The 15,825-nt window shown below is 36.2% G+C and overlaps 1 protein-coding gene across 1 annotated transcript; it reads right to left on the reverse strand.

The window, feature by feature from the left end:
- Positions 1-11,405: 11,405 nt before the first annotated feature.
- On the reverse strand, positions 11,406-14,179 carry BOP2 (Ankyrin repeat family protein / BTB/POZ domain-containing protein). Its single transcript, XM_079048064.1, has 2 exons — positions 13,444-14,179; positions 11,406-12,618 (listed from the first exon to the last, which is right to left on the reverse strand). The coding sequence occupies exons 1-2, from the start codon at positions 13,936-13,938 to the stop codon at positions 11,572-11,574; spliced, it is 1,542 nt and encodes a 513-aa protein (XP_078904190.1). The 5' UTR covers positions 13,939-14,179; the 3' UTR covers positions 11,406-11,571.
- Positions 14,180-15,825: the final 1,646 nt, after the last annotated feature.

Below are 15,825 nucleotides of genomic sequence, written 5' to 3' on the forward strand. Positions count from 1 at the left end.
TTCTACACCCAGTGAAAATGCGGTCTTTGTGGCAAGGAGAGGAGTTTTTCGCGAGAGAGAATTCATAAGCCAAGGAAACAGTGGGAGGCAAATTGACCTTGAAGAGCTTCAGGAGTCAAGTGGTGAAGGAACCTCAAACCCTAGCAATCAACCTGAGGAGGAAGCTCCTGTTGAACCAACTGACGAGTCTGTACCTCTGAGGCGTTCCACTAGAGTTAGAAATACGCCTGAGCATTATTATGGTTTCCATATTACTGGGGAAGGTGATACATTTATCAGTGATAGTACACTGCTAAATCTGGATGAACCTAACAACTATAAGGAAGCCATGGCAGGCCCTGAGTCTGCTAAATGGAAAGAGGTTATGGACAGCGAGATTCAGTCAATGTATGACAATCAAGTTTGGAACTTGGTTGACAATGTACCGGGTCGTAAGACAGTCGGGTGAAAATGGATCTTCAAGAAGAAGACCGACATGGATGGGAAAGTGCACAGTTATAAGGCGCGACTGGTTGCGAAGGGCTTCACCCAAACTCAGGGAGTTGACTATGATGAAACCTTCTCACCAGTAGCGGAAATTATGTCTGTTAGGGTTATGCTAGCCATTGCTGCATTTCATGATTATGAAATATGGCAAATGGATGTCAAAACCGCTTTCCTTAATGGAAAGTTGGTTGAGGATGTTTACATGAGTCAGCGAGAGGGTTTTGTCAATGCAAAGTACCCTGATAAAGTGTGTAAGCTTGAGAAATCCATTTATGGATTGAAACAAGCATCTCGCAGCTAGAATCTTTGTTTTGATGATAAAGTCAAAGAGTTTGGCTTTTCGAGAAGCGAGGATGAGTCCTGTGTATATGTCAGAGCTAGTGGGAGTATAGTCAACTTTTTGGTACTGTATGTGGATGACATACTACTCATAGGAAATGACATCCCAACCTTGCATGAGGTTAAATCCTGGCTTGGGAAGTGTTTCGCTATGAAGGACCTTGGAGAAGCTGCCTATATCCTAGGGATAAGGATATTGAGAGATAGGAGTAAAAGACTAATTAGACTTAGTCAGAGCACCTACTTGGACAAGGTGTTGAAAAGGTTCAACATGTAGAATTCCAAGAAAGGTGATTTACTGATCCAAAGCAATTCCAAACTGAGTAAGGCTTAGAGTCCGAGTACAGAGGCTGAGATAGCTGAGATGAGTCGATTACCATATGTTTTCGCCATTGGCTCGATCATGTATGCTATGACTTGTACCCGCCCTGATGTGGCCTTTGCTTTGAACATGGTCGGCAGATATCAGGGGAACCCTGGCAAGGCTCATTGGACTGCGGTAAAGAACATTATCAAGTACCTGCGAAGGACTAATGATTGGATCCTTACTCTTGGTGGGAGTGATGACTTGAGAGTAGTAGGGTATAGTGACGCCAACTTTCAAACCGATAGAGATAATTTCCGCTCTCAGTCAGGCTGGGTCTTTACCCTGAATGGAGGGGAAATTACTTGGAAAAGTTCCAAGCAGGAGACAGTAGCTGATTCGACATGTGAATCAGAGTACATAGCAGCAAGTGAAGCGGCGAAGGAGGCGATATGGCTGAGGAACTTCATCGGAGACCTTGGAGTTGTACCAGCTATAAAGGAGCCCATGGAGATTTTATGTGATAGCAATAGTGCGGTTGCCTTAGCCAAGAAACCGAGAGATCATGGCAGATCCAGACACATTGAAAAAAAATATCACTTCATAAGACACAAGATAGAGGAAGGACTCCTCAAGGCACATAGGGTATCGTCAGAAGAGAACCCAACAGATCCCCTCACGAAGGGACTGACTAGGGTTAAGCATTTTCAACATGCGAGGCGCATCAACCTGAAGGACGATATTAGTTTTACTGATTATGTAGCTATTTCTGAAACTTGTAAAATGTAATTGACATTTGATGATTAAATAAAAGTTGTTGCTTGTTTATGAGTAAAGTGTTACTATCTTGTGTCAATCGTTTACTATTGTTTCAACTTTGCATGTTTTGACTTCCAGAATAATTACTTTATTCAAACTCTCCACAATCAATCATACTTTGGAAGTAGGTATGAATCGAGACTGTCATGAATTGGGCTTGTAGATGTCTAAGGTGTTTAGACATAGTAAAAGTTGCTGCAACATTCATGAGTGCTCATAAGTTCTGAGTATTGGATTAAACCCACGCTTACTTGTATCACTTCATGGAATTTATCTCGAGTGATCATGAGACGGTAATATCATATAAGTCTTCAAACCTAGAGATATAAGTTGTTGACTATGAGTTGGTTGTACATTGATTGTACGAAAACGCATCAGTAACTTGATGTTATAAAACGTGCCTTTGTGTATGATTCAACAAGTAGTTAGTACAAGCATATGAGTCGAAGTTTATATGTTCTTTTTAGTCCTGGGAGGATTAGAAGCGATATCTGGGCCCCTCGATGATTTTGTTTTGACCTATGTGTTGGGCCCGGTCAGAACCAAATTGATGTGTTCGGTTTAGTTATATGTCAAACAAATCGAAAATCGGGAAACAAACAGTTGGACAATAAGTACGACGTTGTTCCATGTATTTTTTCCGGCTGATATCTTGAGAATAGAGGATTATATGATCACTTATCAAAAATGACACTTTATAGTTCAACAGAGTTTTAAGAGCTACGATTGTTGTTCGATTCCTGAAGTCATACTTGCAACTATAGTTATCAGACTTATCCAAGTGGAAGACTGTTGGATAAGGTGTCTAAGTCCATAACTATATTTGGTATGTACTTGACCCGACCCGGCATGGTCCATTTGGGTTGCACTTCACCGGAACAATTTGTATGGATAGTCTTTTGAGAATAGTATATTTATGATTTATTAATATATTATAAGTTATAATATATTAATATGAAATCATATTATTTAATTAGTATTGATCAAGAATTAATTTGGAATTAATTTAGTGATAAAAAAGAAACTAATTAAATATGGACTCTTATATATAGAATGGGCCAATGTTCATTTAGGATGGGCTAAGCTTGCATGGAAGTCCATGGATAGTCCATGGAGCTTTTAACCCATGCATGCTATAGAAATGAAAGGTCATAGGTATTAGGGTTTACATGGATGTAACCCTAATCCACCATACTATATAAAGAGGTCTTTGGCACTTGAAATTGGAACTAGTGTGTGAGATAACAAGGGTGGGCCGATTTCAAGATTACATCATATTCTCTCAAAGTCTTCCAAGTTGTTTTGGTGATTTGTGATTCCACTTAAGGCATTCACATTATTGGTGCTAGGCTCTTAAAGCTCTAAGAAATCAACCACAAAAAAGGTATGTCATCCTACTAGTTTTTATATTACATGTACCCCAATCACATGCTAGTTAGGATGAAACCTTGGAAAAAGAAAGTTTGCATGTATAATAGAGAAAACATAGATCCAAGGTTTCTAGGGTTGCATGCACACCATAGGAGTGTTAGAATGCTCAAAACCCATCATTTCCTCCATCTACATATTGTAAATGTTCAATATTTGGCCCATGCCTCTTGAAATGACTTATTATGAAAATATATGAAGACTGATGAAAATCTATTCTATAAGAAAAACCAACAAGATAGTGTACTACGGAGAAAGAGTCATTGGTGTCACTAGAATGACAAAACTCGACTTTGATCGCTTACCCTACTTTGGATATGAAATATTCCAAAATGACATCAATAAATCCTTGGGTAAGTGAAACTAATTTTCATCACATAAATAAAAGTGATTTGAGTTCACTTCTTATTTGAGAAATTGGTATGAATGGAGATATTTATAGAAAGGCTTATGAATGATTGTGATAATAATGGACTTTAAAATGTGAAAAGTGACATTTATTGATATAGTAGAGGATCTAAACTTGTACCTTTTGGATTAGAGGAGATGCAAAAGAACTGTACCTATTATCCATTCTCACAAAGTGTTACATCCCTATTTTCACTGCCATTTTAAATTTTTTTTATTTATGCTTATTTAGAATCAGAGTTTATTTATCAATGAGGAATTTGGTCCATTAAAAGTATTTCCGAAGAAATGTTTTCATTGAAAAATAAAAGCTTGGGATGTCATCACTGATACAAAACATAAGCATAAACATGCCTTGCAATGTTTTAGACTAACAATCTACATCTCCTTGAATCTCTCATCATGCATGTACCTTTGTACCGTTATCTGTGATATAAAGAAGCTGACTGGGTTAGGTTGGGAAACCTGGTGAGTACATAGAGTTTTCAACCCATAATAATATAGTCAATATGTTTAATTATCAAATAATTAATCTCGATTACCCATCCCATTTTCTTTTATATTTATTCTAAAATCATCTTCTAAGAATCATCATTTATATCGCCATTTCTTATATAATCATCACATATCATCTTATTATATATCTTCATCATTAAGGGCTTGTCCTAATATTTGTCACCTATCATCACAGTTTATATTTCCATTACTAAGGACTTTTCATAATGTTTATTGCTTAATCATCACATTATATTCCTGATTCTTACATCGCCTGAACTCGTAATTCTTCGGTAGAGTACAATACATGAATACACGGTTCTTACATCGCCTGGACTCATAATTCATCGATAGAGTACATTGCATGAATACACGGTTCTTACTTCGCCCAAACTCGTAATTCATCACCTATAGGTTGCAAACCTGCCGGTGTTCCATTTGACTGTTTAGACAAGTCTGTGGTTATCATCTATACTTTGGTAGATGAGTGCATCGCAATCATCGCAAGTAAGGGTCAGGGAATCTCTTAATAATTTTTCATTTCTCAACTCCAATTTCTCATCACCCATCACTACCTGATATATATATATATATATATATATATATATATATATATATATATATATATATGTATTTGTATATGAAAATACTTATATAATAAAATTGAGTAAAATCATATCATATAGTTTCATCCAACCCATATTGCAGATAATAGACACATATATCATTTAATTATCTAAATAATTCATATCTATGTGTAAGATGAAAGTAACTATACACTCACTTAATAAAAGTGGATGACGGACGATTTCGGTAGCGCTTCGCTTCGTACTTGGAAAAGACCTAGACACATAAAGTAGTAAGCTAGCCTTAGTCTATTTTCATAATCTCGGTGACTATAATAATTATAGTCTATACTCCTCACTAATCCTAATGTCTGCATCAAGATCTATCATGTAAGGATTAGCCAGACAAAATAGTTCGTAGGTAGGACCATTTCGGCATTTAGCCTTTCTGAAATCCAAAAAACCAAACGAACGTGACCATTCTAGATACCTCTCCTGTAAGTAGATCAATCAGTATTATGATTTGGAATCACTGATAAATCTTATTTATAGGTTCTGAATAACGACTTATGCCTATAAATATAAGCTACACTGAAAGAAAAAGAGTGTAGCTTAACTTATAGAGGTTCTCCCCGACCAAATTCTGTAAATCGCACTTGCAGGGCTCCTACTGGATGGCTACTACTTAGTTGAATACCTCAGGGGTCACAGGGCTTCGCGGGAGCACTGAAATCTTAGGGAAAATGGGCAAAAAGGTTGGAATAATCAAGAGAGAAGGATTTTAAGGGTGTGAGCGTTAGAGCTTATACGGAGACGAGTATATATAGCCAAAAAAATATAAGCGCACCGCGTATATATGGGTGTGTGTCGCGCTGTCTAACGACTCTGGCTCCACTGGTCATTTGCCACGTGTCGCCTTGCTGCTCGTCCGCAACATCTCTTCTAGAATGTTACCACGTATCATATTTTCAAGGTGCCACGTGTCCAAATCTCATGGTGCCACGTCGTCATGTCTCGTAGAGGAGTGGACGGCCAACTTTCCATGTGGCGCACTCCGGTGCTGCCATGTCATGAGCACAAGTATTTTCTTGAAATCTTCAGACGACCATAACTTTCGCATCTGAGCTCCGTTTTGCAACGTTCTTTATATCCCCAGAATCCTCTCGATGAGATGTACCACTTTAATTAAGCTTTCAACATATAGTTCTTGCTCTAACAAAAAATCATATTTTTCATAGGCTTAGGCTGTTGAATTCACTGCGGAAATCATAACTCCTACGTACAGACGCCGTTATCGACTGTCTTTTTATTAGCGGGTTCATATTCATGAGATCTTCAATTCACATTTAGATTGTTTCGGCTAACACTTCAACGATTAGAATTTGGATTTCTGAGCTCGTACTACTAAACTGAAACTTCTAAAAATCATAATTTCCTCTCACGATGTCATATTTGGACGTTATTCATATGCATGCTTTTGGTTTAACGAGTACTACAACTTTTGTTTAGATCACTTAGGCTAAATAGTAATTTACCACAACTTCTTCATACGAAGTCGGATTTTGGTGTGCTTTATATGTACGAAGTCCTTGTAACATATAATTTAATCTGTCTAAGATTATTTACCCTAAATAATCTTCTATAAAAATGTCATTTTTATAGCTTATTCTATTTTAATTGAGTAGCCCGAATCTGCGGGTATTACACAAAAGAATTCCTTACATCCACATGCTCTAGAAGCACTTCTTTAAACTTAATCAGAAAAATGATCACATGAAAGAGACTAGAAAAAGGATCACATGAAAGAGCACACACATACATTTTTAGGTTTACAGTCATTTAAAAAATAAACAATTTGTGAAAGTTAATGTATGCACATCACATATAAAATAGGTTAAGAAAATATACAAACAAAAAACAAACACCACCTTACTTTCTTCACGTAATAAGAAAGAAACCAGCATAAATAAAATATTTAATTTTGACATTAAAAATTTAGCCAAAACGTATTAATAATGAGCACTTTGAACTACTCTATACTTTTATAATACTTAGTAAATTAAGACTAATCAACGAACATACCCATTTATAATTAAAATTGTTTTTAAAGTTGAGGTCATTGATTGAAGTTTAGGCTCGAGCTTTGCTTAAACTCATTTAACTCGATCTTGAGTCTTTTTTTTTAGCGAGACGAACTCAAGTAGCTTAACTCTTTTAAACCTTAACGTCTAGTGTTCATATTACCTAGTTTTTAAATGTCTCATTGGTTTTATACTTCGAAAGAGAAATTGCCGAAAATATTCGCTTAGAGGCAATTGAGACTTAAAAGACTTAAAAGGTCGACGAGTTCTACTAAGATGGGTGTATTTTCATATTGATTGTTTTGTTTAAAATTTTGATATATCATATCTTTGAATAAATTAAAAATGTTTATATGGATATGTTTTAAAGATTTAGGGTTTAATTGTTCTGTTTAGAAAATTTAGTTTCGACCCCTAATTTTGTCGCTTGTGTTCGGTCCCTGGACATGAACCGATGGAGGGGAAGCTTAAAATTTGAATAGTAGAGCAGTAAATGCTGTAGGTACATTTGTTATTGGTCTGTTTGGACATGTGCCATATGTATTCTAGTATTATTTTCTTAAATATTTAAACGTAGGGTAATGAAATTGTATAGGTATGATCATTTTTTTGTATTTCTATGTATGATATTTTATTCTTGTCATGATTCTATGTAAATCAATTATTCATGTACACAATATCCTTATCCTTTCAACTGAAAGCTCTTTGGTTAATGCAACTTTTAGTTATCGTCTGCTTGTGCCCCCTATTTTGGCACATTGATCTTCTAGCAGAAAGTTTATTATGGAAGCATTTTCTCTATTATTAGGTCGATGCAAGGCTCTCCCTACTTTCTAACATCCCTCGTGCCCAATTTCTTTTCTATAGCTGGTTGAAGTTTTTTAGTTGTTATAATGGATAAAAATATATAAACACATTATTGTTATTACGGATAAAAGTATATATTGTTATTATGGATAAAAGTGTATATTGTTATTATATAAAATACTAATAGTAAACCATTTTCTTATTTTTCAAATCAATTTAACCTTAATTACAAGTACACCAACTGATTTATGGCCATCTGCAGACAAAGGTCTGTACATCATTGAATAACTCAAAGCACACAAAGAAGCACTTTTTATTGTGGTTGTCTTTCTTCAATCTTAAGTCACATCTGTGCGTGCGTGTGTTGAAATGAGTCTATCGTACCATCGGTTCTGACTGACTCAAATTTCACACTGGAAATCACATATCATAAAAGAAATAAACTGTCAGTATTAATTAAAATCAGCTCCCTATTGAAAACAATGAAATGACAACCAGGACAAAGGCAAAAAGATGATGGGATGACTCAAATGTTCTATAATAATCTTGGTTAGATTCTCATTTAATAAAAAAAATTTATATAAAAAAGCAACAAAGATGTGTTAAAGATATTCACACTAGTCTATCAAACTAAATCTGTGAACTTATATCAAACTAAATCTGTGAACTTACAAAACCTTGTGCCAAGAACAAAAAGGCATCTTTGAACCCATTATCAACACCATGAAACCTAACAAGCTAAAACCAAAAGGTAACTAAAAATTACATGAAGTTGTCAAAACAAAAAAGGAAAAAAAAAAAAAAAAGATGGACACAAGAAACCACGAACCATCAAAACTAGCCTACGACACTTTTACCATGAACCACTTTTATCATGCAGGATTAAAGGGACCAAATTCTAGTTCCACTTAAAGGATATCTTGTGATCATAACCAAGAACTGAGGACAGGCCTTCATATATCATCCATTGCATATATTGGATAAATAACCTTTATTTATCTATCCTTAATTTGAGGATTGACACTTTAAATATGTAAAGACATACATATCTCATCCACATATTTGATAAATACAAGCTTTATCAACTCTAACTGCATGCCAGTTTGGAGCCAATCAGATATGAACCAGGTATGTACTATGTACTGCATAGCTAGGTTGAAACCTAACTAAATCATCTGAAATCTAACTTGTCACAAGTGATTTGATGGAACCTCTTCTTGTATTACACAAGTATAGATGCAACAAAGGTATTCGATCCTCGTTATGGCTATTATTTTAAGTCAGGCTCAATCTTTTCTAAACCTAAATTCAAACCTACCCTTTCAAAGGCAAGGACTTGGGTCTTTTAGCCCATGCATCATTACTAAAATGGATACTAGGTTGAATCTGACCTAAATATGACAGTCTCTAGTCAATTTCAGCTTACAAAACAGTATTTTTCATCGTTAACTTTTATCTTGATTGGTATCTATAATAATTGGTCCTTAACTCAATTTGAAAATCAGTTTTAACTTCCCTAGAGAAAGGAACTTAAAAGAGAGAAAACAATTAGCCATGACTCTAACATAGGTTTTATATAAGTCTAATCAGCTTGTTTAACGATTTACAAAGAAAATGTAAACAAAGACTACTAAAAGACTTCACCTTTTTTTTTTTTTTTTTTTTTTTAATTCGAATCACGTACTTATTAATTGTTTAAAGTTTACTAAATAATTTATTATCTGTTATTTCACTTGCTTTATTTCAGAAAGCCAAATGAAACTGAATGAAGTGAAAACACTTACTTTTACTGCAAAAAGCTGTAGGATTTAGCTGAGTTTTAACTCAGTTATACACTACGAGACAAGACAAGCTTTTCATCATCAGGCTACGTACAAACCTTAAAACTAAGTTAGCCACGATTACATAGGGAACATACAACTGAAAGTGAACACTTAGAAGCCCACTATATCAATCAAGCATTACCATATCAATTCTTTCATCAATTTAACTTGTAACATATGCATCATATCCGGTATCATGCAGTGTCATCGATGGTAAAAGCTATAAGAAAGATTCTGGCTAAAGGGTGTTCTCCAAAATGAAAAAGATTGAGGAAGAAATAGCGAAACAATATATATGATTTTAAAGGTTAATTAGGGTTTAAGTTATGTGATAGATGAAGTTAAGTTGGAGTGCAATAAAGGAGGCACAAGGAAGGGACAAGAGACAAGCTTACATGGTGGGAATCCAGAAATTAGATATCACACAAATTAAATATTAACCCTGCCGTGTTGTCACACTCACTTGTTGCATTCATGCAAGACAACCAATCAATCTGTCTATTCGGCCATTTACCCTCTTTCATGTACTTTTTTTTTATCTATAAATACTTTATTTTATAATTTCCAACTTTTTTCTTTCTCGCCAATAAAGTTCAAATCAAATTAAAATATTCAGAAAAGAATAATATATTTATAAAAAAAACATATAATATGTTAAATATCTCCCTTTAGAAAGAAAGATGCACGAGGTTTTTTTAATATTGAAATACAAATTCTCCATGTTAAATAATCAATTATTAGTTATAATCAATAGTTTTTGTGAACGACTTTTATAATCAATAATAATCATGATCTCGTTTGTTTCGAACCGCATTAATTGTAGAAAAATGGCATAAATTAATCATATATTTTTTTTTTCTTTTAAACTTTTTTTTTTTGTCTTTCTTAAATCTTTTTTTCCATTCAAACGTACTTTCTAATTAATTAAGTTGACAACTATGAGGCATCTATTTTTGGAGCGTTTAATTAACAATAAAGAAAAATACAACACACAACAAATGCAAGTTGGGAAACATAAGTTTTGTTTAATTAGTTTTATAACAATAATATTTTACATTTTTGTTATAATTTAATCATTACTATCCTTTATAACTAAATGTTTTTAACATGTTTTTTAATTTACTCCATATATATTATACTTGATATACAACCAAAGCTATAAAATTAAATCAATGAAATTAAGTGGTTTAGGCATTTAAATATACTGAAATTTTTTATTAAACGAATGAGCAGAAAAATGCAACTTTTTTGGTTAGTATCAGCTTATACTATAAACAAACTGCAACTAGCTAGATGTATCCTTCATAAATTGGCTGTATATATATTTATTATTTATATATATATCAGATATATTAATATATAAAGTTGATGATGCTTCTCGCTGACGGGCAAGAAAATAATAATGGCCGCAAAAGCTTTAAGATATTATGATTATAAAATTCTAACAACAAAACAAAAATATATTTAGAAGACTTGACAGATCGTTTTTTTAGAAAAGATTGACCTGTGTCTCTCCACACAAAAGAAGAGAGCAAAAAACTTTGATGTCAAGATTCTCCATGTCCCATCTCATGAGTGATCTTTGGAAAAAACCCCACATTGGATGGTCTCACCACTGCCAATGATCATTATAAAACTAAGAAACACCCTCCACTCATCAAATCGATTTTAATTAACCCATTTTTTTATGACTCTTCAATCGTTAATTGTTTTTTTTTTTTTTTTTTTTTTTTTTTTTTTTTTTTTTTTTAAAGAAACATATGTTTATGATATTTTGGACAAAGAATCCGATCATTAGAAAGGAAAATATTGAATTAAAACAAGCAAAATAGATCAAAAGGTGGCCAAATTATAGAGGAAAGATGATATCGATCAATACGTACCCATGAATGTGTTTTTTGTGGTTGATATATTTGTGCTTAATTAATCAGTCCCACTACATGGATGAATATATAAAGGTAATTCTAGAAAATGAAAGAGACAGAGAGATAATTAAATATATAAAGATAGTTGACCTAATACTCATGATGGGAATGGTGGTACATTGATGTGTCACAACCACCTTGCGACGATCCATGTCGATGATGATGATGATGATGATGAGTGTTGTGATGGCTGTTATCTTCTCTTCCTCCTCCTACATCCATCTTGTTGCATCCAATTTGTGCTGCTGCTGCTGCTCCAAGATTCAGATAAACCAATCTTGAATCAAGATTCAAGTTCCCACTGCTATTTGAACTGCTGCTGTGTGTATGAGTGTGTGAATGATCATCGTTCATCTGTGGATAAATCTGTGTCGAATTTGAAGCTGCATTTGCTGCTGCTGCTGCATTCCCTTCTTCCCTCGAGATCACTAATGCAGCTGACTGAACGAGCTCTAAGCAAAGCCTGAGCTTGTTTGGTTCGATGTGGGTAAGTCCAGGCACTGCGCCTTTAAAGAGGAAATCTGATGTTAGGGTTCGGAGGATGTCAAGAGGAGTGATTCCTTCAATGGTTCGGACATTGGGGTCTGCGTGATGGTCGAGTAACACTGCCACCATGTCCGGAGACACCATTTCAGAAGCTATGTGAAGTGGGGTTTTCCCTACTGGTCCCGCCGGGTAATTGACATCAGCAGCTCCTAGTTCCAGCAACGCTTTCACCACCTCCCGACTGCAACTCTCGACTGCATAATGTAAGGCTAATGCTTCATCAAGATTTAGGCCTTCCCCCATGACCATGAGTTTAACAAGCTCAACGTCCGATGAATCAAGTGCTCGTCTCATACGCCGGATTTTTTGGTCTTCGAGATCAGCCGCTACTGAGAGGTCGTGGTGGTGGTGCTGGTGGTGGTGGGGCATGAGAGAGCGCCGGGCGAGGGAAGATTTGAGTCGGAGTTCTTCAATTTTAGCCACAACATCTATGGGAAGATGCTTAGCTAAAACTTCTGGTGGGAGACCAGATTTTGCGACCAGATGAGAACAAGTTGTCCATAGTTGATGCATGTCTTGCTTTCGTGATGCCAAGAGAACCTTCATCACATCCTCAATCGAAGCTTTCTCTACCATGATTGCTAATTGCTTCTGCATATTAAAAACTAAAGATTAAAAAAGAAATCAAGATTATTATAGTCTCCACACTTAATTTAAAATATATTGTTACAACGTCATAATAATAAATAAATCATTTTTCTAATCATAAAGATAAGTTATATTATTTGGCTTAGAGGAGGAAGATTGTGTGATGATGTATGATATTTCCTTTTTCTGCATTATTAACGAGACTGTATCTCTATAATCAAACAAAAACAGAAATGAGGAAAGTAGAGGGTTAGGGAGGAAAATGATGGGTGTATTAACTGTTGAAGACAAGACTAGAGAAGGATAAAAAAAGATCTAAATTTAGAAAGCTGGTAGTGTGGAACATAAAGATAGAGCAACCCAATTCAAGAAATGAACAACGTTCATGAAATCAAGATAACGCATGAAGCCTTCTCTTTCATAAAGACATTTTTGGAAATATTCTGTCCATTTTCCAGAAAGATTATTGTATTTCATCATCCGTTGAAGCATTGTTTATGGAAAAAAAATCATTTTCAGGAGCCTAATCAGACCAAACACTACAGAAAAAATAAAAGAATCAAAGATTAGTTTTTTATTGTAAGATACTGAAAACTAGGAAATTGAGAATGAACCCAGAAAGATCTTATCTTCTGGGTTATATTTTTCTTCATTAAATCTTCAAAAAATAATCATGCATAACAACTACAAGTGATTCAAAGATTTACCCATATCTCCAGAAAGAAAGAAATTGGAGTAATTTCTATGGAAATGATTAAATGGGTTGTCTAATTCATGTATTAGAAAAGGGTTGATTGGGTTTGAAAGAGAGAGAAAGAAAGAGGAGACCTGGGTGAGTAATACAAGCTGCTCAACCCCAAAGGATCTAGCGGCGGATAGAGTATCAAGAGCAAGATCTACGGCGGAGGTGCAATGTGTATGCCAACACCCTCTTTCACCACAATTAGGTCTGGGCTCATGTTTTTGCGGTACAATCGAGACCTGGCCACTGTACAAGAACTGCAGCATCAGCAAGAAGACCTCGTACCCTACCGAATTCACAGGAATGACCACCTGTGAACTAGTTGAGTTCCTGGGAGAAGCGGGACCCATGCCCATACCCATCCTTGACCCTAACGGATCCGATCCAGACCCGGTCGGAGAATCGGTGCCGCCGGAGCAAAAGAACTTTCTGAAGAAGAGGCTGCGAGCAGCCAGGATGCAGCGGTGGGCATGGACGATTCTTCCCTCCACGCTAAAGGTAACGTCGCTGAAGGCTTGTCCGTTGATCAGTAGATTTAGATAGTCTAGTGATAGAGATCTTAATGAATCCTCTAGAGACATGGCTGTATATGTCCCTTCAACCAGAAAACTTACTTGCTTTTGCCGGACTAGCAAGCAAACTGCAGGTTAGTAGTGATAGAACATGAGAGGCTTGGAGGGTGTGTTCATCTTCAACTTCATGTGTGTGTAGTTTCTTCTTAAAACGTGGAGAGAGAGAGAGAGAGGGGGGTAGAGAGGGGGAGAGAGAGATGATGTGTTTACTGTTATTTCTTGTGGGAGATATTTCTTTTGGGGAGGGAGAAGAAATTGGGTGGCTCGACGGCTGGGGCTATTTAAAAGGGGTGAAAGTGTATAAAAAGTAGAAATGTTTAATAATATTTCTTTCTTTCCAATAATATAACCGTGGCCAAAATCGATCTCGGGGTAATTTTGGATAGACCAAATTAGAGTCTTGGTCCATGTGGTTTGCACGAAATAACAATTTTAGTTTTAGTATTGACATTTAATCATGGGTGGTCACTGTGGAGAGTTTTGGTAATACCCATGGTCCTCCCCTCTCACAACCCTAATGGAGGGGATGTTAAACATTTTAAAAAGATGAAAAATACCCTTCTACTATTGCTTCCACCATCATTCACCCACCACCATCAGCCTCGTTACTGCCAATCACCATCAGCACTATCACCAACATCTTTACCCGCCACCATCATCACCAATCATCATCACCATCACCCTCACAACCACCATGCAATTGTCACCATCATCTGTAGCATTCACATATCAGGTATTTTCGTTTTTGCCCTCAAACTTTAAATCTTATGCATTTGGCTCCTTGGCTCGTACGATGGGTGTACGCTAGGAGTACACTGAGCGTACTGAGCCGATAAGTTGATCGCGAGGGCATCCACGTACGTTGGGCGTACGTGGAGTACATGGGGTGTACAGCCACCTGGGACAAACCCTAATTTTTAGGCTTTGAGTCCTATTTAAACACCTTAAGTTGCTCTTGGACCATCACATGACCAGCTTCCACCTCTCCAAACCATGAAAAGGAAACCCTAATTGCCTTTTGAGTGTTTTGAGCTTGGAAGTGACATTTGAGAGTGTTTTTGGTGATCTTGAAGGAAGAAGAGCTCTTGGAAGTTGCATTGGTGTAGTCGAATCTTGTGGATCCAGAATCATCACTAACTTGGAAAGCTTTTGGAGGTATAAAGCTCTTAACTAGATAGTTCTTTATGATAAATCTAGTTTAGCGCTTGATTTTATGCATTTTAGAGTCCTTTAAGTCAATCTTGGGAGTATGAGCTACTCCAGAAGCTAGGGATGGTAGATCTTAGCATTTATGATGTTCCTTGTGTATAAAAATGCTATCTTGATGTGTTATTTTGGACCATGCATGATTTAGGACTCTTATTATGGGTCTTAATGGTCTTAAACGAGTATTGACCCCTATTAAGTCACGCAAAACTGTAAAGTTGTCAACTTTACGTGTTAAGACCTTAAAATGATGTAGATATGAGGGTTGGACGTTAAGGTCTTAAGGGATTAGGACCCTTGATTAGTCTTTGGGACTCTGGCCAGTACGTCAGGCGTACTCCTTAGTATGCTGCATGTACCGGGTCAACAGCCCGCTTCCTGGTCAACGTAGAGTATGCGGGGCGTACGTATGGGGTACACGGGGCATACGCCAAGCAGTAGGCTTTCATTGGTTTTGGGCCCTTTTTGGACTTGAACTTCTTTTGAGCTTTGGGCCTTAGCTGGATTTTGGGCTTTGTATCTGTTGGGCCATAGTTGGACCTTAGGTTGTGAGTTGGGCCATTTGAGGTCCTTGGGCCACTATAGGGCTATTAGGCCAAGTTAGTTGGGCCCAGTAAGGAAAAAGGTAAATTAGTCTTTACCTTATAAGTTAAGGATGATGAGTTGGCACCCCGGTTATGGTTTATGACC

Source organism: Lactuca virosa, chromosome 5 (assembly GCF_052849685.1).
Source record: "Lactuca virosa cultivar CGN04683 chromosome 5, Lactuca_virosa_CGN04683_v6, whole genome shotgun sequence".
In the NCBI taxonomy this organism is placed as follows: Eukaryota; Viridiplantae; Streptophyta; class Magnoliopsida; order Asterales; family Asteraceae; genus Lactuca; species Lactuca virosa.

What these genes read in the sequence shown, in the direction of transcription:
- BOP2 (XM_079048064.1), bottom strand. Translation starts at nt 13,938, where the DNA reads ATGTCTCTAGAGGATTCATTAAGATCTCTATCACTAGACTATCTAAAT. An exon ending in AGCTTGTATTACTCACCCAG is followed by an intron (nt 12,619 to 13,443) that starts GTCTCCTCTTTC and finishes TTTAATATGCAG; the next exon opens with AAGCAATTAGCAATCATGGT.